Consider the following 25,754-nt stretch of genomic DNA (forward strand, 5'->3'; position numbering starts at 1 on the left):
CCAGAGTCAACAGTATAGTCCAGAGTGATGCTGTCAGCAGGATTGTGATCCAACAGTCAGTCCAAACAGAATGAGTGCAAGTGAAAAGATAAAATGTCCTAACAAAAGAGAGTCAAGAAACAAACTGCTACATCCCACAGCACTCACGGCCTGGATCATGGATAAACGGCGTGATATCAAACGACAAGCGCAAGCACACGGTGGTCAACTGCCAGCAGAAAGCTCACGATTGAGTTGTGGATGCACGGCACAGTCCAACGCGCAATGTGTGACATTTTCTTTCGATTAAATCCAAGAATGTCCATAATCGAGATGTGAGTAGTATGAGATGAAGAAAAACTCAGACAAAAAGGAACAAAACAGAATATAAACAAACATCTTCGGTGTAAAGTGGCACCGTTTAATAAACAAAATTCCAGTATCCAGGACGATAATGTCAGTATAGAGTCCAAAACCACAAGTACTACTGAGACCAATGGGATGAGTAAGAACCAGCTGAAATCTTAGAGAGCACCTTTGATGCATATATATTGAAAGTAGTATTTCGATACATTTTGATGCGTTTCTGTATTTTACAGTTCGTAATGAGGACAGTCAATTTAATATTTTGAAATTTGAATTTTATTTTCATGGAAAACATCAGTGTTCTATGCTGTCCCAACAAATTATGTAAATGCAAGAGATTTTCGAAAAATTGCACATCATTTTGCCTGCCTTTAATCATTTCTCTATGTTCTGTTTCATAGGTGGCACACTCAAGCTGTCATTTGGTCCCTCGCTGACATTCGAACAGGTAGAGAAAGAAAATGCTGAGGTCATAGATGGTCAGTATAACCCCTCAGACTGCACGGCCAGACAGAGTGTGGCCATCCTGATTCCTCACAGGAACAGAGAGAAGCACCTGATGTACCTTCTCTACCACCTGCACCCGTTCTTACAGAGGCAGCAGCTACACTACGCCATCTACGTCATTCACCAGGTAGACAAAACTTTCCCATCATCCCTGGCCTATTGTACATCTTAGAGATTATAGTTCTTATGATAATATAGGCTGCATTTATACTGTCAAGCAGATTATTTGTTGTGGGACAAATAATAATTTTCCATCACTCTTTTTGTAAAATTTCCTTCAGGATCTTTTTTTATCAGTCATATTTGTTTTTATTTCCCCCATAAGTATATAGATTGTGTAAGTACATTTAATAAAGTTTTGATATAGCCATTCATGATTTTTCATCATTTGTTGCATGACAGATAGGCTCAGGTTAAGTTACTTAATGCGTGGGAATTCCTACATGCATGAGACTTGAAAACTGAACGATAATCTTAATGACAACATTAATACATAACTAGCCCACAAACGCACACAGCACATTGTGGTCTTTGCTTACGACGAGGCTGGAGCCATTGTGCAAGTCCAATACACTAGGCATAAATAATAAAGAAAACTTACTTGAGCTGTACATCCTAAGAAACCTCAGACTGCACAAAAAATAGAAATAAACTTTCTTCGCATCCAGCGCCCACACTGGCATTCAGAAGTGATCAACCCTATGACCTATGCCCGATTCCCTTTGAAGACAATTACCCTCCACAGTGAGAGATTAAGATGGCTGAAAGGTGGCTAATGGTCAGTCAGAACTCACTTCTTATTCTTATTGGAAAATCTGTTTGGAACGTCCCTACAGCATGGATTGTGCTCCCATCGACGTGCCCTGTTAGAACACAGCCAGACGTGGGACTGTGCTTTCTCATTCTACAAAGCATTTGATTAGACAAGGTTTCTCAACCTCTATGTGATGCCATGGATATTCCTGAGTCTTTTTAACCGTAAGAGAGAGAATACAGATTTTAAATTATATCTTCTGAAACCGAATTTTGTTGACGTTTAGAAGTACACTAGCATAGAGATGATCTTAAAGCTAATAGATATGGACTAAAAGCAGCAAAACTTTCATTTTGATTTCATGGGGACTTCTATGTAAATGTCCTTTCCGTTTACATAGAGAAATAACATTTGCTGTCGAGTACAAAATAGTTAGTGTTGCCCATCCTTAAATAATAGCCTCCTTGCAAAGCCTGCGCTGCATTATGAAGGATCATAAAACAATCCATGCTTAAATGTGCCGCACAAACTATTAAAATTAAACTGAAATGATCAAAGACTTTGTTACACATACAAAAAATAATGTTTCAAACATATTTTCCAGAGGGACCGATAAAATTTAATAATATGAAAAGATTGTCTATATTTTTAATTCAAGAGTGTACTGTAGGATTACAGGCTTGCTAATGTAATCAGCTCTGGTGTATTTTGCCAGATATTACAGTCAATTTCTTCTAATAATCCCAGATACAGTATATGCACATGTTTAATACTTACTTCATAATTACTCAGCACAGCTAAATAGCATACATTTTCTGATGGGTCAGTTATGCGTGACAGCAGTGTGTAAATGCAGTCAACACTCTCATCTCTGATTTATAGGCTACAGACATCGCTTAACCCATGCAAATCAACCGTAAACCTACAGATGTCCGCAGTAGCCTAATACAATTATTTTACTTTACAGACGTATGTCTGTGAAACTAATCTGTGTTTGAACTGCCTCTGCGCTCTCACCTCTGTTGTTGAAATCAGCCCCTGTCACCATCAGCTTGCGAATCACACCGAGTTTAAACGCTGCCTCATCTCACTCTATTTAAAATCTTGGTCCTAATACAGCCAACAACACCAGATATGTGTCAGTGTAGAAGCACACACATTAATGTGGCTGCACGAGAAAGTGTGCAGAAAGTGAACGCCTAATGAGCGGCTGGAGCAGGGCTGAGCGCAGTCTCGTGAAACGTGCTCCTCTACGCTTCGCTCACATGCTAGGATCACGATTAACAAATGAAAAATTATGCAATTAATAGCGATTAAAATTTTTAATCTACTGACATCACTACTTTAAAATAAACTTCTATTTGATGTCTATTTGGTTACTGGTTAAAAGTCATATGCTTACTATGACGCTGGTTGATACCATACAAGATTTTATCGTGGCTGTGGTGTCAGGGGCAATTGTAACACTATGTATGAAATAATAATGGTATGCCATTTGATTTTTTTTTATTAGATATACAGTCAGTTAATAAATTGTGACAATTTCCCCCCACTATTTCATTATAGGGTTAATTGTAACAGTCTGACATAATGCCTGTCGCATACCAGACAAGAAGCGTCACGTCGCGTCACGGGGAGGACAACACGCGTCGATACGGTGCTGGCGGCAGGCCAAAGTTGTGAATCTAGTCACCATACACACAAAAGTTTCAAAGGTTTTGTTCTTCTTCAATAACGAACAAAGTAAAAATCAGTGTATGTACATTATAATGTACGGCACATTCACAGAAAACAGTTGTTTTGAATTTTAGAACACGCCATGTCGTCCATTTTTATTACTAATATAATTATTTTACCTTCTGTGCCACTGTTCCAACTAAATTCAACATAATGTAGTCTTAATGTAAATGTAGTTGTGGTACTTTCACTTGTAGCACATTCTTTTACCAAAAGATGTAATGTAGCTCAGGAATTATATCAGGACATCTCTTGTAAAAGGTTAGTTATGAAAAGTAAAGGTGAATGTGGATGTTTTATCCTCAGTGATCTTGTGCTGAAATAAAACAGTCCCCATTCAAGTTCTGCCAGTTGATCAGGCATGTTATCACTTTTCTACTCTAATTCTGCCCTCAACAGTTTCCTATTTTTTTTATACAGGAACAATTAATTTAATTTGCATTTTATCTTTCATTGTTATGAATGATTGTCAGATCTATAATATTTAGTACTCAGTGGATCACTGAATTGAATATCTGTTAGGCCAGTGGTTTTTAACTGTTGGAGTCGTGGCCCAAAAATAGGTTACAGGTCGGTTCTAAAAGTGTCATGGACAGCAGGTACACATAAACCAGGTTTCCCACGTATCCTGGAAAACCTGGAATTTTGCAATGCAGTTTTCCAGTCATGGAAAATGTGAAAAAGACCTAAATGTCCTGTAAAATAATTATTTGTCCTGGAAAATATTTTAGTATAAAAACTGTTTGACTGTCGTGGATCCTTAAAAAGTCTTAAATTCAGTTTTCCCAAATTTAAAGTCATAAAAAGTTTTTAAATTTCTTAAATGATACAACAAAAGTCTTAATTATAATTTAAAGAGGTCTTAAATTTGGGGGCATAAAGACAGGAATCATGATATGACCTAATGTAATTATCAATCTTCAAAAGACGACGATTTAATTAAATTCATGCACTGCATACTTCAAAAGTGAAAATGTGACTGTTTCTAGCTGTTGCAGAGCAGTTCACAATCATTAGGCCATATCTGAAATTTATGACAAGCGATCACTAATGATCATCTGTTGTTGATGATGATATATAACATTGTGTTGATGAAATATAACAATGTTTACTTTTGTTTATTTATTTTTTTATTTTCTCCCCTTTTTCTCCCCAATTTGGAATGCCCAATTCCCAATGTACTCTAAGTCCTCGTGGTGGCGTAGTGACTCGCCTCCATCTGGGTGGTGGAGGACGAATCTCAATTGCCTCCGCGTCTGAGACTGTCAACCCGCGCATCTTATCACGTGGCTTGTTGAGCGCATTACTGCAGAGACATAGTGCGTGTTGAGGCTTCACGCCATCCACCGTGGCATCCATGCACAACTCGCCACGTGCCCCACCGAGAGCAAACCACATTATAGCGACCACGAGAAGGTTAACCCATGTGACTCTACCCTCCCTATCAACTGGGCCAATTTGGTTGCTTAGGAGACCTGGCTGGAGTCACTCAGCACGCCCTGGGTTTCGAACTCGTGAACTCTAAGTGTGGTAGTAAGCGTCTTTACTCGCTGAGCTACCCAGCCCCCCCCCCCCAATGTTTACTTTTAATTGTTTATATTGTTATACGTTGTAGATTACTGTACACATGTGCACGTTTTATTTCCCTTATCTGTTTGAATGAGCAGCTAGAAGCAGTGAAGTGCAAACATTTCAAAATAAGAGTTCCCGGTGTATTTCAGCCTTTAAAGTTAAAAGTTCAGCACTGCGAATCAAATCTTTTTTTTTTTTTTTTTTACATACACCTTAGCCAAATACATTTAAACTCAGGTTTTCACAATTCCTGACATTTAATTGTGGAAAGCATTCTCTGTCTTAGGTCAGTTAGGATCACTACTTTATATTAAGAATGTGAAATTTCAGAATAATTGTAGAGAGAATGATTTATTTCAGCTTTTATTTCTTTCATCAAATTCCCAGTGGGTCAGAAGTTTACATACACTTTGTTAGTATTTGGTAGCATTGCCTTTAAATTGTTTAACTTGGATCAAACATTTTTGGTAATCTTCCACATGCTTCTCACAATAAGTTGCTGGAATTTTTGCCCATTCCTCTAGACAGAACTGGTGTAACTGAGTCAGGTTTGTGGGCCTCCTTGCTTGCACAGGCTTTTTCAGTTCTGCCCACAAATTGCCTATTGGATTGAGGTCAGGGCTTTGTGATGGCCGCTCCAATACCTTGACTTTGTTGTCCTTAAGCCATTCTGCCACAACTTTGGAGGTATGCTTGGGGTCATTTTCCATTTAGAAGACCCATTTGCGACAGAGCTTTAACTTCCTGGCTGATGTCTTGAGATGTTACTTCAATATGTCCACATAATTTTCCTTCCTCATGATGCCATCTATTTTGTGATGTGCACCAGTCCCCCCTGCAGCAAAGCACCCCCACAACATGATGGTGCCACCCCCATGCTTCAAGGTTGGGATGGTATTCTTTGGCTTGCAAGCCTCACCCTTTTTCCTCCAAACATAACAATAGTCATTATGGCCAAACTGTTCAGTTTTTGTTTCTTCAGACCAGAGGACATTTCTCCAAAAAGTAAGGTCTTTGTCCCCATGTGCACTTGCAAACTGTAGTCTGGCTTTTTTTATGGTGGTTTTGGAGCAGTGGCTTCTTCCTTGCTGAGCAGCCTATCAGGTTATGTCGATATAGGACTCGTTTTACTGTGGATATAGATACTTGACTACCTGTTTCCTCCAGGATCTTCACAAGGTCCTTTGCTGTTGTTTTGGGATTGATTTGCACTTTTCACACCAAACTAAGTTCATCTCTAGGAGATAGAATGCGTCTCCTTCCTGAGCGGGATGATGGCTGCGTGGATCCATGGTGTTTATACTTGCGTACTATTGTTTGTACAGATGAACGTGGTACATTCAGGCATTTGGAAATTGCTCCCAAGTATGAACCAGACTTGTGGAGGTCCACAATTGTTTTTTTTTTGTTGTTTTTTTACTAAGGTCTTGGCTGGTTTCTTTTGATTTTCCCATGATGTCAAGCAAAGAGGCACCGAGTTTGAAGGTAGGCCTTAAAATACATCCACAGGTACACCTCCAATTCAGTACACCTCCTATCAGAAGCTAATTGTCTAAAGGCTTGACATCATTTTTTGGAATTTTCCAAGCTGCTTAAAGGCACAGTTCACTTGGTGTATGTAAACTTCTGACCCACTGGAATTGTGATATAGTCAATTTAAAGTGAAACAATCTGTCTGTAAACAATTGTTGGAAAAATTACTCGTGTCTTGCAAAAACTAGTTGTCCTAAATGTTTGCTAATATTAAATCTGTGGAGTGTTTAAAAAATTTGTTTTAATGATTTCAGGCTAAGTGTATGTAAACTTCTTACTTCAACTGTAGGTGTATGCCTGGCTAAATAGATGAGTTTTTAGTAGAGCCCGATCAATATGGGATTTTTGAGACTGATACCGATTTTAGAGGGGGAAAATTCACGGATTACTGATATGGTGGCTGATATAGATAATTTTTGAGCTAGAATGAAAACAGACCTTTTCTGCGTGGATTGTTCACTGATTTTGCACTGATATGACTATGCAAAGGTACTCAGAAGGCTGCTTTCTTAAACATTTTTATCAAAGAATATTTGACATTATTATTATACATTGTCAACAAATTCTAGAAATGAACACTGAGAAAATAAAGAATAAATAAAAATACAATAAATAGCTTAAATATCAGTACTGTTTAGTATCAGTCAAATGCTTACTATATTAATACTGCAAGAAGCATTTACACCTGCCGAGTCAAGAGATAAACAGCGGCAGTGGTGTTACACCGTATTCTGCTATACAAGTTCAGGGGAAACTTTCAATGGTGGAAAACCAGACTTTTAAATATTACATTTTATAAACGTAGTGACTGGAATTGTTAGGTTGAAGGGGGTACCAAACTGTGAATCCTGAACAAAACAGTTTGGTGAATACATGTTTACACATTAGCTTCCACTCAGCTGATAAGCAATGAAAGTAGCTACGTGGTTAGCTATAAGCTCGTTGTCATAGAGAGTAAAAGATGGACCAGCATTGCATCTCACCAACTAGGTAACAACGTAGCGTGAAATCAATACTCAACAGACACAGTCCACCACCGCACTGTTGTCTGCTGAGCTTAAAAAATGCTCTGATGTTTACCTTTCAATCTGCTACATTACTGACTGCACTGACAAACTATAGCTGGCTAACAGCAAACAGACATGAGTGACATGGTTGTCAGGGACAGGGTTAATATTATATTAGTTATATTGAAAAGGGAAAATGATGGGGTCATTGTTTATTAACTTTCCAGTATGTATTTCACAAACTAGTTAGCAGCTTACTGAGAAGAGACCGCTCAACTCCGCCTTGTCTGCCGAGCCACTGTCAGCTCAGAGACAGCTCTGTAAACAGTGGAGTCGGAGCGTGCTTTGCTGGACAAACTACGTAATGACACCAATTCTAAAGCATTGTTTTCTGCATTATATGTTCTGAAAAAAGTTTTCATATCTGCGCATATCGGTAAACATATACGCCGCTACCGATATATCGGTGAAAGGCTAATATAATACCGATATATCGGTCGGGCACTAGTCTTTAGTCTAGAGTTAAACTGAGTGAGTGTGTCAGCGTCCCAATTGTGACATTTCATCGGGTTTCGAAGAAATATAAAGTTAGGTGTTGTTGGCATAACAGTGGAAACATATTCCACAATTCCTGATAATATATCCTAGGGAAAGCATATATAAGGAGAAAAGCAGAGGCCCTGAAACTGATCCCTGTGGCACTCCATACTTTTGTTTGATTTGACAATTCCTCGTTTACACAGACAAAGTGTTAGCAGTCTGCTGAATAGGACCTAAACCATGCTAATGCAAGTCCACAAATGCCAACATAATTCTCAAGCCTATTCAAGAGAATGTCGTGATCTATGGTGTCGAAGGCAGCATTAAGATCTAAAAGCACTGGAAGAGAAATGCAGCCATGATCAGATGATAAGAGCAAGTCATTTGGAACTCTGATAGGTGCAGTCTTTTTAATGTGATGGGCCTAAATCATGACTGAAATTGTTCATATATACTATTTCTCTGTAGAAATTAACAGTTGGGAGGACACTACCTTTTCTAGTATTTTCGACAAAATAATTAGCCAATTCTCCAGGATCAAGCTGTAGCTTCTTAAGCGGTTTGATAACTGCCATTTTAAAGTTTCTTGGGACATGTCCTAAGAATAGCGAGGAGTTGATAATATTAAGAAGAGGTTCTGATATTACAGGGAATATCTCTTTTAAGAGCTTAGTTGGTATTGGATCTAGCATACATGTTGTGGCCTTTGATGTTTCGATAAGTTTTGTTAGCTCTTCATGACCTATGACAGCAAAGGATTTAAGTTGCTTGTGAGGAAAATTATGAGACAGTGTTTTCTGTGGTACTGTGACAGACGATTGCGTAATTCCAAATTTATTTCTGATGATTTAAATTTTATCAGTAAAGAAATTAATTTAGTCATTACGGTTGTGCTGCAGCGGAATATCTGGTTCAGTCAAGGCTTTATTCCTAACCAATTTAGCCACAGTACTTAATAAACATCTAGGATTGTTGTGATTGTTGTGATTATTTTTTATGAGTTGTGCTGACCTGGCAGCTTTTAGTGCCTGTCTGTAGCTATAGACACTATTCTTCCATGCACTGCGAAATACCTCTAATTTTGTATTCTTCCACTTGTGCTCCATTTTCCGAGCTGCTCTCTTGAGAGCATGAGTGTGAGCATTGTACCATGGTTCGGGGCTTTTTTCTTTAATTTTCTTTAATTGAAGGGGGGCAACACTATCAAGAGTGCTAGAGAAGACTGTATTTATATTTTCTGTTATTCAAGTTCTTTTCAACTTTTTGACTTTCTGAGTATATGAGATAAATCTGGAAGTTTATTAGTGAAGCTATCTTTAGCGGTCGAAAGAATAGTTCTACCTGAACGATAGTGTGGTGTAGATTGAGTAACATTAGCTGATCGCAGCATACAAGAGACGAGGTAATGATCTGAGATGTCATCGCTCAGCGGCAGAAGTTCAAAATTAAATCAAATCAAATCAATTCTATAGTATCAACATCAACTCCATATGACAGAATGAAATCTAGCTTATGATTATGGCGATGAGTTGGTCCTGTCACATTTTGTCTGACTCTGAGAGAATTGAGAATATTGATAAATGCTAAACCCATTGTGTCATTTTCATTATCTATGTGAATGTTGAAGTCACCAACAATTAAAGCTCTATCCACAGTAACTACTAGATCTGATTGAAAATTTGTTAATTCATCAAGGAAATCAGAATACTGCCCATGTCATCTATATACTGTAGCAAGCGCAAAAGACGACAGAGATTTTTTAATTGTATCTGACGGTGTCACGTTAAGCATTATTAGTTCAAAAGACTTGAATTTATATCCTGTCCTCTGAGTAACACCAAAAACTTAACTGTAAATTGCAGCAAAACCTGCTCCTCGACTCTTCAGACGAGGCTCATGTTTATAACAATAACCTGGGGGAGTAGATTAATTTAAACTAATATATTCATCTGGTTTAAGCCAGGTTTCAGTCAAACAGAGCGCATCCAAACTATGATCTGTAATAATTTCATTTACAATTAGTGCTTTGGTTGAAAGTGATCTAATGTTTAGTATCCCTACCTTTTATATGATGTTTATCTTCAAATTTTTTTTTTTGTTATTTTCAAGTTTTACCGTAATCACATTTTTTCTAAATGATTTAGTGAGGGGTTTGTGTTTGGTAGTTCGGGGAACAGACACAGTCTCTATGTGATACCTAGGTGATACAGTCTCTATGTGTTGTAGTTTATGTGACCTGTGTGACGTCTCAAGGCAGCTTGCAGACGTTCGGATTAGTTTGTCTGCTTCCTGACCTGGGCCCCAGTTAGTCAAATACTATCACTATTAAGACTATGAGCCAAATTACTAGAGAGAAGTGTGGCACCTTGGAGGAATGGAGTCCATCTCTCTTTAGCAGGTCAGGTCTAACCCCAAAACTCTTCCAATTGTCTATAAATCCTATGCTATTTTTGTATCAATATTACACCCATTGGGCACATAAAATGTCCTGGAAATGTCCTGGAAAATTGTGCCTTGAAAAGAGTGGGAACCCTGATAAACAATGCCAAATGCAAATAAAAAAATGCAACTAAGCACATAACAATCAATAGTTAGGATTGCAAAATAGATAGGCTAATTGACTTTTAAAAGAGAAGCGAAAGCACCTACCATATACATAGTTTGTTGTTGATGTCAAATGCTATGCGTCCAATCAAACTACAGTATTTTGGCACAAATTCATCTGTCATTTAGTTGAAGTTAGATGAATTAGGCAGATGCCAGCTTGAACTGGAGCTTGATGTGTCCTAATCTTAAAAAAATGTAAACAAAGCTATGCAAGGTAAAGAAAATATGACCTCAACTACACGGTTTCACTTGCAATGAGGATAGAGCATGCTTCGTGCTGACCACAATATACCACCACACAATTACGGTCTTCAAAGATTAATATTATTTTAAGTATTTAATCATTGTTATTTAATATTATATTCATGTTATGAAGCAAAACCAGTTGAGGACCACAGTTAGGTCATCAAAATATGAGCACTGGAAAATGATAGATCTGAACTTGAGCAAAACTGTGTACATGTGTTTGTCTTGTAGGCTGGAGAAGCTACATTTAACAGGGCAAAGTTATTAAATGTTGGTTACCTGGAAGCTCTTAAAGACCAAAGCTGGGATTGTTTCATCTTCCATGATGTTGATCTAGTTCCAGAAAATGATAAAAACTTATACATGTGCGAGGAGCAGCCCAAGCACTTGGTAGTGGGCAGGAATTCCACTGGATATAAGTGAGTAATAGTGTCTTATTCTTTATCGGTGGGCGATATCACCCGAATACATAATTCTGAAAGAAATATTATTTACATGTCAAGTCATCACACCATGGATGTATACCAAAAAGAAATATCAATTACAAACTTACTATTGTTCAATACTGCCCTTTATATTGTGCATGTTTGGAGGCACACCTCATTGCATATTAATTAAGGGAAACCTGCAAAAACTGTCACAACATGATATTTTGTGCTTCTAAAATATGCAATCCTCTTTTTGTGTCTGCTACCAAGTTTGAACATACATATTGAACTGGACTGCATAGCAATGCTACATTCAAGTTAAGAAATTATTACAGAAATACATTACTATTGATTCATTCCATAAATAATAATAATTATTATTAACATTATTATACTATAAAAAATAATTTCAGTAATCATTTAATAATTATAACTTAGATTCAAGTTAAAATAGAAAACAAATCTATGTTTTGTCCAAATCGTACAGCCCTATTTAACTGTGTAAACGTGACTGATGTCCTTACATTACAATTGCATAAGGATGTTACCGAAACTCAGAATTATTATTATTATTATTAGACTATTATTGCTGTCTTTTTTTTTTTTTTTTATATAATGCTCAGCAGTTCACAAACTGAAGGAAAATTATAGATTTGCTTTATGCTTAAGCCCAAAGTATGCTTCAGTCAGACGCGAATGCTGTGCGTCCGCATACAGGACACGAGACGAATTTTGTCTTCAGCAGAGTGCTCGAGTACTGAACATGCATAGCCCGATTTTTCTAACAGTGCGTCTTTGAACTCGCTGACTGCGTGTGCATCTGGAGTTATTTGCACTAATTAGTGGGTCCACAAGGTGGCAACACTCACATTTGAGCCGTTGCCGTTTTGGTGAACAGATTCAAAAGACTCACTTATAACAGATACTGTACAACAAATAGTAAAAATTAAACTGTACACAATTGTCATAATTGTAATTTATTAAATCTTTTTTTTTTTTTTTAAAGACCATCTTGTGCCCTTTATTTTTTCTTGAATTCAGAATTGCTAATTCTGTAAAATTGTGCAGTTAATTTATATGCTTGAATCATTTAAAATCACTTGAATTGGGTGCTTTTAGTTTAATCTTATATAAAAAAAAATTCATAAAAAAAAGCCCGGAAAACATGGACCTGTGATCGTCTCATCTTTTTCGCCCCTCATTAGCTTGCATCTCTGTTGTATATTGTGTGTAATGTGTCTTGAGAAGAAATTGCATGATAATGTAAATAATTGTTTAATGAATTGAAATAATTCCTTGTTACATATTTGAATGACCTAACTCTTTACAGGCTCAGATATAAAGGTTACTTTGGGGGAGTTTCTGCCATGACGAAGGAACAGTTCCACAGGGTGAACGGCTTTCCTAACACCTACTGGGGCTGGGGTGGAGAGGACGATGACCTGAGAATAAGGTACGAGAAACTGTAAAAAAGATATAGTTGCTCTGTTGAAATTTTGTTGTTTTTGTGAGGGGTTTATTGGGATGTGGAAAATTACATATTTTCAAAATCTCCTAGTCTTTAGGTTTTCTGAGTGATTGGTTCACTAGTCAGTCAAATTGTTCACTCAATGTTGTCTTTGTTTACTCACCTTAATGTTATTCCAAATGAACATCATTTTCTTTTAGTAATGAAAGTGAATGAAGACTGGGTTTATCGAGCTCCAAAACGACACAGGCAAAATGATGTAAAAGGATCATTGTAAAAGTAGTCCAAACGACCCATGTGTTATATTCCAAATCTTCTGAAGTCATACAATAGCTTTGTGAGAAGCTGACCTACATTTAAGTCATTATTCACTGATAATCATCCCTTTCAGTGAGCTGTTAAATTGGCATGCAACGATACACAAATTTCATGATACAATATGATTCAGAAGCCTCACGATACAATTCAATAAAAACATTTAAGGATTCGACATGCCTGGTTCTCGCCTTGTCTCACAGCAGTGTCTGACATTGGCAACATAAAGCAGAGCTCTGTAATAAAGTATCTTCAACAGCAGTGCTGCATTTATCAGCAGATTGTTATGAGAAAACTCACAATTTTCATGTTTTTCTTGAGAAAATGAGTTTGTGTATATTCAAGACATTTAAATTTGAATAGCACTTTTCACAATACACATCGTTTCAAAGCAGCTTTGTAGAAAATCATGCCTTAAAAGTCTTAAAGCCCCCAGCGAGCAAGCTAAAGGTGACCATGGTAAAGGGAAAAAAAACCTTGAGAGGAACCTGACCTCTGGCTTTATGTTATATGTACATAATACAATATTATTTAACAGTTTGAGCAAAAAAAAAAATGTGCCCTCTTCCCACGGTTTCACTTTGCATATAAACTTTAGCAGTCTTACAGGCTTATCCAATGCACGCAAGTATTGTGTTCATAGCCGTTTACATTTCTACGTCAAAAGCAGAGAATAATAAGTCTCATGTAATCGCGGGTTTCTTACATTGTCATTTTTTTTTTTGTTTTTTTTTGTTTTTAATAAGCTGGTTTTTGATAGTTACAGATGTCTTGCTGTGCATGTAATCATGCTCCCTGTCAAAATCGTTGTTTGGCAAATTCAACAAGCTGTAACACTACAATCTACTTGCCGTTTGCCATCTGCCTTCGAGCTCTCAACTCGCCTATGTAGATCAGTTGCTCTGTTTTCCTGTGAGTACTCAGCATCTCCTCTCCGGGGAAGAAGTTTATTTGCTGCTCTCAATGTTGCATTGCTTGGTTTTAATCACACTTACGTATTTATTTATGTAACGTACAATACATATATCAAATCGAGAGCATCGTATCGTAAGCATCATACCCCTACTGTTAAAGTGTCATGAAACCCCCTAGTTCAGCACCAGTTATTGCTCTATCATGTCCGAGTGTATTTTTAATTCTCCGCTGTAATGCCAGCTCATGCATGAGGCAGCGCTGTGATTGAATGAAGCGTTCCTTATGAACTATGAATTATGTGGAGAAACACTCAGGATCTACTGACGTACATGTGTACTGTCCTACCAATAATAACTCCCAAGTTTACGCATATACCTCATTTTGTGACGTTGCTTCAACTTTCGTAAGAACGAAATAGCTCAGTAAAATTAAAAATAACCACTTTCTTATTAATAAACGTAATGAGTGCTATCATTGCAACCTGTGCATATCTGTTAACATCTCAAAACATTTGTTTTGGGGTTACATGACCCTTTAAAACCCCATGAATTTAAAATTATAGTTCTGCTATAATTAAACTTTTAGCCCATGCCTGTTAGTTTTAAGGTCGTCTGTATGATAGTGTACTTCAGTTTCACACAAAGCTGAAATTGTGCTCCACAGAAGAATGTCATGAGGGTGAGTAAATAAAGACACATTTTTATTTGTGGATGACTTATTCCTTGAAAGAAGAATTACTGAATAATTAGGGTCCACCAGCACTCGATCAGATGCATTTCTTAGGGGTAGTTCACACTGGACATGTTCTTGTTTAAAAACATCCAGAATGAGGGTGACAGAATAGAACTGAACGCAGCAGCCTTGATACACATTTTAACAAAAGCTTAACTGTTTTATCTTGACGTGGCATCCTACAGATGCAATGCACTAGCGTGAAGCATTTAAAAAAAAACAGCAACACAACAGCCAAAGTCATTAGTCTCCATGTGTACATAGACCAACATTTAAGAAATAGCACAGACTGACACTAAGAACGTGCAGCACTTTAATTGTATAACTGACAGATATTCAACAAAGTAATCGGCTAAATATCTATAACCTTTTATTGCACAAAACTATCATAGGACGAAGAACTATGGATTATGTATAATTACAGAAACATTTATCATAGGCAAATTGAAGTCTGATAGTAATTGTATTAAAGTTTATTGTTGAAGTTAGTTGATATGCTGTTTTAATGGCTTTAGCGGAGGTGCTTTAAAGGGGATGATTTAGAGAGGGTTTGACAGTGCGGAGAGTATTGCATGCTGTCAGAATGCTAACATTCTTTTTTAGAAGTTGTCAGTGGTTAGACAACTGCCCATCCCAAACACAGATGCCATGCCCAAGAGCCAAGTTTGTTCTATGTGAGAAGAGGAACATATGTGATGTCAGTACTTCATATGTGTCAGAGCTTTCCTATATTAAAATAAAAATATATATATATATATATATATATATATATATATATATATATATATATATATATATATATATATATATACACACCGGTTGCTAAGCAACTACAGCATTAATATGTCCCATAAATGTATTTAATACATTTTTGCCACATAACTAACCTGTATGCAAAATTTGGTAACTTTTCACCACATTGTGACAGTTATAGCTGATTAATAAAGAAATAAAAAAAGACAATAAGCTTGCTTGTAAAGCAGTAGGGTTTCAGTATCTTCATTGCTTTGACCCCTAATAAAGAGTATTTGCAGTATATTTAATATAGTACTATGGGACAATTATGATGTTCTTATTTGCTATGATTACACTGTATTTTACTTCTCAGCATTATATTGGCCATCAGCCATTCTGCTCTCTAGATATTGGTATCAGTATTGGCATTGGCCATGAGAAAACCCATAACAGTTGACCACTACCCCTCTCAGTTTTGAAGATTTCAATAGGAGCATCTGTTTCAGGGTGCAGCTGCAGAAAATGACAATAGTACGACCATCCCTTGAGGTAGCACGCTACACCATGATCTTCCACAAGAGGGACAGCGGCAATCAAGTCAATAAGGAAAGGTCAGTTCATGTGTATACAGAATGTTGCAATATTAAAATGTTATTCTGACAAGAGCTATAGTGGTCTTGCAAGTGACTCTAAGAAGCCTCGTGATTGGAGAAAAGTGCCCTTTTTGAGAATATGCATTGTTAAATTGGAACTCATTTAAGGAAATTAAATCAATACATATCAATATACAATGATGATGAAAATGTCTTGCTTCATACTGATTGTGTTAGATTGAAAAGATGTGCAAATTATAACCTATTAAAAAAGTGCAGTTATATTCCTGTCCAATAACAAAATATCACATTTGGAATACATAACCAAACAAATCTATAGTGACACATGCCTAAGCACAGATGTCATAGTGTGTTATATATGCCACTGCTTTAAAGTCTGTAGTTCATACTGTATTCTTGCAGTGCTTTCACACTTCACTGACAGATTTTTAAAGCGTTACACACATTCCACACTTCCCCAACTGCAGTTTTTTTTTTTTTTTTTAGAAAGGCAAGACATTGTGGGGTCAGTCTGTCATCTGTTTGTATCCTAAAATGAGCCTTTCCAGGGGATATTTGAAGTGAAAAATAATGGAAATGGTAGTCGCAACTCAGTGCTATAATGAAAATACTGTTATCACTTCAGATAAGATGTTATTCATCATTAATTATCAAATTGCATAGCATTAAGTTTAAATACTAAATTCCGTTTGAGGAAATGCAGTTAAAGCTAAATTAAGAATTTAAGGTTCATGTCCTGATAAATGAGTTATACATTAAAAAACATTTATACCATTTTCAAACTTTTTTTCAATGAAATGACTCTAAAAAGTTAAGTGGTTTAACCGTCAAGTAAAAAGTAGGCTAATTAATTATTTTCTTACCAACTTTTTTCTTAAAAAGGCACTTGGTAATCATTTGTTGCGTTGTCGCCTTGAGCAAAAGTTCTCAGTTATAGATGTCATTGTAGAAATATGCTATTTGCAGTCAGCCATGATTAAATTATTTCACGAGAAAAGGCGTCCAATTTCAGTAGGAAAAAAAGAGATAAAGCGAGTAATATTCATATAGTCATATGATCTCAACATGGCAGCACTCATGAAAGTACGCTAAAAATCAGTTTAGCCCAAGACGCACTTGAAATTAGGGCTATCAATGTTAATTCGGTGTGATTAATTATATAAAATATAACGCGTTAAAAACATTTATGCAATTAATCATGTCCCTGGACTGTAATAAGGAATATTCCTTATATCTGAGCAATTCAAGCTTGTAGTACCACCAGTTTTCTCCAGGGGGCAGTAAGCGAAACTCGCTGTATAGGCAACACACATCTTATACAGACAGAAAGCAAACCGCACCTACCGAGTAGACAGACAACACAAGATGAGAACACGTTCTTGTGTTTAAACAGCTTGATAGAGTGCAAATCCGAATGCAGGCATCTAAAGACGTGTTTTTCTAAGTTTCAAACTTCGTTTAACTTGACACAGCGACCTAAAAATATTATATTTATGATGCGACACAAACGAGATGTTCCAAAAGCATCTGTCTGATGCAGGTGTACATTGACGTGTCCTTAGGCAAGCCTTTATAATAAATCTCGGACTGATTGATGAATTCAATTTCAAAATGGATTGCTGTGAACTGTAGGCTAATGATTGGCTTATGTTCAATGATATGGAAAGCCACTTTTTGTATTGTCTTTTTTAAGGCTTTATTTGTGTGCCAAAATAATGTAATGCTTTTTAATTATCCGTATTATAATTTTTTATAATATATATATATATATATATATATATATATATATATATATATATATATATATATATTATTTATAATAATTTAAATATAACTATAATTATTTAATCATAATAGAGTTATTGTTATTTGAGGGGCTTCCTCAGCAAATATTTATGTATGAGATTAATTGTGATTAATTTGATTAATTAATCGGCATACCATGTAATTAATTCAAATAAAACATTTGCTCGATTGACAGTCCTAATTAAAATGAATGGGAGAAATTGTAATGCCCAGTATGGCGGATGTAGAAAAGGAAGTCCCACCTTACAGGTAAAAGAGCCAATCTTTTAGGTACAGACATCACCTGTCAGTCAACTCGAGAACGCACATGTGCATTAGCTGGACCTGAAACATAGCATTTTTTTGCGTGATCTGAGCTAAAGAAGCACAATTTATGATACCACTGTAGTCAGATTTTACTGCTGATTTGAAATATGTTCTTTGATCGTAATCTTGACCGACCGTTGTGGAGATTTCGGTCTTTCCTTATTCAAGTATATAGGAGTTATACTTTTATGTCGCTTGTATCCATAGAAAATACTGCCCGGGATCATTCCAAAGATGGTCGCCGAGTGGACTGACTTGCCTTGAAAGGGACTTTGATTTGTGCTCAGCACTACATAGAATAAAGACTTGATATGAATAGAGTCTTCATATCTTCTGTGTGCAGTTAAAACATCTTAAATACTACAAAAATACTATTCATTTCTTTGTTTAAAAAAATTAGCAACATTTTTTGAATAAAATTACTTTGCAACTTTATTCTTAATCATTGTTTTATTATGTAACACATCAATGGAAAGGAGGCGGCGAGAACCTGCTTTACAATATAAATAAAGGTTTAATGATAAACTGAACTAAAAGACACAAACACACACACAGGTGTCGGACAGCTGTCCATAACACTCTCTCTCTGTCGCACTGCCGTCTCCGGTCGGCCTTATCCATCTCAGGCTTAATCAGCCTTATTAGGGACCGGGTGTGTAATCACGACCTGGCCCTCCGCCCTGCCACATTCCTCCCTCATTCTCTCAAGCCGGGGAGCCCCCGGCATGATGTACACCCCCCCCGGGAAAGGCCAATGCGGAGCGGCAGTGGGAGAGAGAGAGGAGAGAGAGAGAAAAAAATAAATAAAAATGATTTACTCGCCGGTTCTCTGATATGCCGTAGCCTGTTCCCCGGCCACTCCTCCACCCTCTGGTGGACGACAACCGCACCTCCCCGGGCGGATCGGAGGCAGTCCTTCGACCCCTGGCGGACGGAATGCCCCGCTGGATTTTTGGTGGATGGTAGGGGTCTCCCTGGCAGCGGTCCTCCTGCTTCAGGCGGTCGGCCAGGAGCCCCTCCTCCCCTCGCGGTCGGCGTCCATTCCTCCATGGCCCCGCGGCTGCTCCGTTGGGGTGGATGGTAGTGGCGAGGACTCTACTACGGCGCATCCCTCCTCCTTCCCGGGTTTCGGCACCAGTGTAACACATCAATGGAAAGGAGGAGGCGAGAATGGCTTTACAATATAAATAAAGGTTTAATGATAAACTGAACCAAAAGACACAAACACACACAGGTGTCGGACAGTTGTCCGTAACTCTCTCTGTCTGTTGCACTGCCATCTCCGGTCGGCCTTATCCCTCTCGGGCTTAATCAGCCTTATTAGGGGCCGGGTGTGTGGTATCGGGATCGGCCGATCAGATGACAAGAAAATCGGTAATCATATCGGCTGTAAAAATTCTGATCGGAGCATCCCTATTGCTAACACTACAAACATGGCACAGAAATAGTGCGCTGAACAGTTACACAGTGATAAACAGTTTAACGCACGCTTGAATGTTAATTGCTGATGCCGGCAGAGGATTTCATTCACAGCTGGCAGAAGATGACCGCAAACAGCAGATGAGATGTGTTCGCTGTTTGCGGTGGTTCGCACCGGAGCTAATGCATCCATCATAAACAATAAAAGAGCAGCCCTTGTCAGTTTCGCTTTTAGTTTGTGGTCCAGTTCATTTATAATGTACACCACTCTCCGTGTTCACTTTATTTTCACTTTATTTTCCAAATGTTAATGGAATGGAATGTGAGACAAGTAAACCATCAGTTGTACTTGTCCGAAAGACAAGTACCAGGAAAAGCTTAATGACATGCCATACAGTTAAAAGGTGTTTACGGGTCCTCTATCATTTCCTGTTATGTGTTTTTTTTCTTGTCACACGACAACAAAATGGCTTGCTTGGTTAAACCACACTGAATTTGATTTGGCAGGCAAAAGCTTATTTAAGGCAAAATAGTAAAAGAAAATGCCAAACTACAGAGGTTTTTTTTTTTTTTTTTTTTAAGAATTTAAGCCTTTTCATGGGGACTTTTTTCTTAATTACAAGTGCAGGGCAGTTACACCACCTAGATATATTAAACAAAAATATTAATGAATTTTAATTCAGAAATTAAAAACATGTTCATCATAAAAGAGGTGTATTCAAGTCATTGTGTGCATGAATTGTATTTTTATTGAAAAATGGCTTTGTATTGAAAAATTTCTCTTTGGTATTCATGGGCCTTTTTTTATGATGATAATGATACCATTTCTTTTGATGATGATAATGATACCATTTCTTTTGATGATGATAATGATACCATTTCATCTTCCCTGAAGAACAATACAATTATGCATTTCTTTTGGGATTTTATGCTATTTTTATATTATTTACATGTACATTTCTACATTTTACTATTAATTTGCATTTACAAATAAGCAAATTTTTGAAGAAAACAAAAAATCAGAACCTACACTTCTGTAAGTTGAAACATGAACAAAATATGAGAATGTGACATAAATTGGAGGCAGATTGCTGCCATCTGGTGAACAAAATATAAATAACATGACTTGAAAACCATGTCATGCTAGTAACAGCCAGTAGATGGCTGTAGTCACCTACTGTGTAGTCTGGTGGCATGTTGTAACCTAATTTTATATTTTATCACAAGATATGCATTTGGATATATATTTAGACATTATCAAACAATTATTTGTCAAAGTTTAGCATTTTAAAATTGATTTGAAGTGTCTGTTTTTGCAGTTAATGTTATTATGCTTGCAATCAAACCTGACCATGGCGTTACAAAGACAAGACACAGAATAAGAATTTTTCTACCAATAATTTATTTAAAACACAAAAATGTAATAACTGTAAGTAAATGCATAATAATGTCAAGAAAATGAACATCAAGAAAATTCAATAAGAGTATGAAACAGAAGAATCAGAGATAACATTTTGCAGTTTCAAACTTTCTGTAATAAACATTTATTTTGTAATCGTGTGTGTGTGTGTGTGTGTGTCAGTGTCAGATTGCTCATCAGCTGGAAAACAACAGATGACTTGTAATGCCAACAATGACCTAAAGATGTCTGTAGAGCTCCACTTATTGATGCCCTGGTTGTGCGTGTGTGTGTGTTCTGGATTGTGACTGTGTTATTGTCTCACCCCTTCATTTTAGTGTGTGTGTGTTTAGCATTGTGACTTATTTATTTATTTATATTTTTTAACAAATGTAAAAAAAAAAAAAGAAAAAAAGCTCTGTGTTATAGTTTCACCAGTTCATTTTTGTGTGTGAGTGCATGTGTATGCTTTGCACTGGGGATGTTTTAGAGCCTCACCCTGTAATTTCTGTCTGTTTTTTTTTTTTTTTTTTTCTGCATTGTGGCTGATTTATTGATTGTGTCTGACAGATCAAAAAATGAAATTGCTCTGTTTTTAATTGCCTATTTATTTTCAATGGTCGGTCAGTTTTGACCACGAATACCAAAGGTGTTGCTTTTCTTTTTTTTTTTTTTTTTTTTACACTAGTCTTGTACTTCTCGGATAAAGGGAACCATTTTTATTAAATGAGGAAAGTTTATTTCGGTCAAAAATGACAATACCATAGGAGGGTTAATTTTTTTTAAATAAATTAATATATCCAGACAAAAATAATTAGTGTCACGTCATTGAAAATGCATTGAAATATAATGTGATCTATATTTTGAGCATGGCACCTGACTCTTGTTTTACTGGCGCAGGATGCATCTTTTACGGCGAACTCCTCGGACATGGCAGAAGGATGGTTTAAATTCCTGTTCCTACAAGGCTCTGTCTGTCCATAGAGCACCACTCTACATCAACATCACTGTGGACATTGGGCAACCTGAGCACTCTCATTGAGCCATGTACCCAGTCTTTTGGGTATTGACATTGAACAGAGTTTGTATTGAAACCAGTGCTGGGGGTCCTCGCTCTACTCCAGGTTGTACGAAGGATCTGTTCTCCTACAACTCTAATTTACAACTCTACTCTTTAAGGACATAACTGGATAATATCAGTCCATATCTGATCAAACACACCACTTTTTAAAAGTATTAAAATAATAATAAATAAATAATTGAATGAGGTGGATGAGATGCTTTTCATGATGAAATAAAAATTCACTGAAGTTTGGATAATTTAAAGGTGCTATATGTAAGATTGACAACAAGCGTTTGAAATGGGTACTGCAGTCCAAATTCAAAATATTGGAGAGTTGTCTGCCCCGCCCCAGACTTGAAGCTCGTGCGGGTTGCCAGAATGAGGATATGCAAATTAGCCAACTCAGCATCCGTTTTAAAGGATTTCTAGGCTTTAAGCTGTCTCCATCTTCCAAAGGTGTCTCCAATATTTATCCTTGTTTTACTACGCCTCTGGTCATGGTGGTTTTTAGACGGATGGTGAGGCTTTTTAGGTCGGGTGGAATCTGTTATCTCTGATCCAGTTCGTTTGCTGGCTTCCATGGCTGCAGCACGCAGTGTTATTTGCCTGCAAACTTGTTCAAATCTGGCAACCCGGCGGTGTCAAAATACTATTGGTGAGTGGGCAGTGGGCGGGATCACACAGGACAAAACATAAACAGAAATTCCGGCCTGGAATGGAAACTTCAAAGTAGAATATACTGGCAGTAGCATTGTTATCGGAGAAGCCAGTATTTCAACTTAGCATGTTTCCTAATTCTCTAATGACATATTATGGTCATTTTATAAATTAGTACATAAAAATATTACATATAGCAACTTTAATATAGTTAAGTAATTACTCTAAAGGCTTTTCAGGTCATCATGTTACTAGTAGCTAAATGTCTTGAGAGATTGGTAAAAAGTCAACAAATGAACTCAACTTGACACGTCAAGGTCACATTCAGTAAGTGATATTTTATAGACTCATATATTAATATAGGTATATACATGCAGCTTGGGTTTATTCATGTTACACCAACAAGTGTTTTCTATGAAGTCTGTGTTTATCTAAATATTCTAAGGTGTTAATTTAGCCAATGATTCAGTGTCTGGTTGATAAGTAGTTATTTTAGGTATTTGAATCCGAGGGATATGGTTTTAATCAGATGAGTTTCATTTCAATGAAATGTACAAGTAGGTAGAAGGGTTAGTTATTTCAGCTTTTCAGACAGAACGGCTGATCGCTTATAAAATTGGGTGGCATTACCTTACTGTATGATCAAAGAAAACGTGTTAATTTCAAATTATATGAAAAAACATTTCAGTTTTATAAATGTATAAACCCTGCAATGTGAAGTGGCCCAAAAAGTACAGAGCTTGAAGATGACGTTTTGAAAGTTTGGAGGTACTGATGACATTTTATTTCAAGGCTCCATTCATTTATAGAGTCATTTAATTAAAATGTATCATTACAAACCCTACAAGTTAAAGCTATTTGTTCTGTGCATTGCAGAATTTATTACTGTCTGCACAGTGCAACTATACTTTACACTTTCTAACTCAAAACCTCAAGCTTTCTGTTACTGTCCTGGTCAAGGAGACATTCAGAGGTTGTGTGTACTGTTTTTGTTATCTATAATACAATACAATATATGTCATATAATTTTAGATTTACAGCATTAATTCCAGAAGCTGAATTGCAACACAATATAAAATTTCCTGTGGGCCCTACAGCATTTTCTCTATTTACAAAAATTATATTGTTGATTGCTTTTGTCAAGTGCAACCATTACTAATGTTATTGTAAGGAAAATTATCAAACAAAACAATGTGATTTAATTTATGGGAAATGTACTCTTTCTGTGGAAAATTCCAACCCATTTAGTCCTGTGTTTGGGCTGTTAAAATAAGGGTTTTACTGGTGTTAATGGAATAAAGATTCAACAAATAATATTTTTTGAACACTAATATGTTGTCCCATGTAGATATGAATGTATTATATGATTTAAGTATATTTACTACTCACATTTTTAGCTGAGTTGATCACTTGTATATCACTTTTATTAAAATTAAATTATAAGAAGGGAGTTTCTTAAAATAATTTTGTTTAAAGTCATGATTTTTTTCCTTAGTATTTTTATTTTTAACAAACTTTCAAAACTAGTGTATTGCTTTCACATGTATTTTAAGATGTCAGATGAGGTTGTCTCTTTCTCTGCTCTTTGTGCTATTCTTATAAATTTCTAATTCAGTCTTTAAGGAAAAGTTCACCTAAAAATGATTCTTTCATATTTATCCTTGCTCTTGACCATAGATATACATGGGGCAGACCTTCCCCTTATAACCTACCCTTATCTTTTGATTGCCAAACTATTTTTTATGTCTGGCTCTTCAGGATCAAGTTGTTTGATGGTCAATTTGTCTTGAATTTCCAAAAGAAGCGACATGCTGACACACACTTTCATTGATAGTGCTTGCCAAGTTTGTGGTCTGTCACACTGCTGGCTGCACTAATACTAAAATTACCTTTGGTTTGGCACTACGTTTATGGGCAGATTTATTTTTGCCCCAATGGGTCTCGATAAGGGCTCGTTGCAGTACCATATTTGACCACAGATTTCCGTTGGGAATAACTGAGGAGCACTGTCTTAAGTTCGAGAGGGCAGCAGACTCTTGCCCACATGCATGAATATCAATATCAAACACTGTGTAACGGAGCTTTCAGCTACTTTATGACTTAAAAATAGGATAAAAACTTATACTAGGTCTGCTTTTAAATACATATGTCAGCATTTTGAACACATTTACAGGCAAACAAATTACATTATTGGCAGTTTATAGTATGGATCTATATTTTCAAGTGGATGAATAGTTAGGCGGCGCTCTGCCCTACCTGCCCATGTAGATGAACCGCGCCTGGTCCAACAATTCTGAGCTCCAAAAAGGACATAAAGGCAGCATTATACAACTGACAAGCTGGTCAACTCTAAACTAGCCCATTATAGAGTACGACTGGTTTATTCTATGTCTTCTGAAGCCATACAATCGGTTTTGGGTGAGAAATAGACCAAAATGTAACTCCTCTTTCACTATAAATCTTGACAACTGCATTCTCCTTGGAAAGCCCATAGGTGACTGTCACTGCCCACACTAATACTCAAAGACACACCAGTAGAAAGAGCTATTTGCTTCTTTGCCATGTGGACATACAGAGACGAAGACTGGCTTTAGTGCTGACTGATTTGCAGAGAGGATAAAAGTGTCGCCATTTCCCTCTGTACCATGTTTTGACTTCTAAAAGATTTTGGGTTTTATATGTGCACTTCCTAAAACATAACAGAACAAAATATGACTTGCTAACTCAGTTAAAATAAACTCTGAGAAGCATATTACATAATACCGTACTAATAATTTTAAACTGTCCTTTCTCAGGCAGTCAGTTGTTTTTAATTATTTAGCTTGAATGCTTGTTCAGTGAAATGTAATTTTGGAGAATTAAAAATTTGGTGAAAGGTTTTTGTTTGATTGTTTGTTTGTTTTTTTCATTAAAGAAAGAAAAAAGTTACTTTGATGTTCTTCTATTGGACACCACAAAATGACATGTTCAGAACATTCTATGTGAAATTCATTATTACATGGAGTGAGACAGTCCGACATGAACATCTGAATGAATTCCCCTTTGTTGG

At 36.6% G+C, this 25,754-nt stretch overlaps 1 protein-coding gene across 1 annotated transcript in view; it reads left to right on the forward strand.

Moving 5' to 3' along the window:
- Positions 1-24,169, forward strand: part of LOC127426252 (beta-1,4-galactosyltransferase 4-like) — a 30,022-nt gene extending 5,853 nt beyond the window's left edge. The window contains exons 3-7 of the mRNA XM_051672920.1: positions 747-979; positions 11,080-11,267; positions 12,607-12,729; positions 15,948-16,052; positions 21,886-24,169. Of these exons, the coding sequence (XP_051528880.1) occupies positions 747-979; positions 11,080-11,267; positions 12,607-12,729; positions 15,948-16,052; positions 21,886-22,027 (791 nt within the window). The 3' untranslated portion in view covers positions 22,028-24,169. The remainder of the gene's footprint in view (positions 1-746; positions 980-11,079; positions 11,268-12,606; positions 12,730-15,947; positions 16,053-21,885) is intronic.
- The last annotated feature ends 1,585 nt before the right edge of the window (positions 24,170-25,754 follow it).

This window comes from Myxocyprinus asiaticus, chromosome 3 (genome assembly GCF_019703515.2).
Source record: "Myxocyprinus asiaticus isolate MX2 ecotype Aquarium Trade chromosome 3, UBuf_Myxa_2, whole genome shotgun sequence".
In the NCBI taxonomy this organism is placed as follows: Eukaryota; Metazoa; Chordata; class Actinopteri; order Cypriniformes; family Catostomidae; genus Myxocyprinus; species Myxocyprinus asiaticus.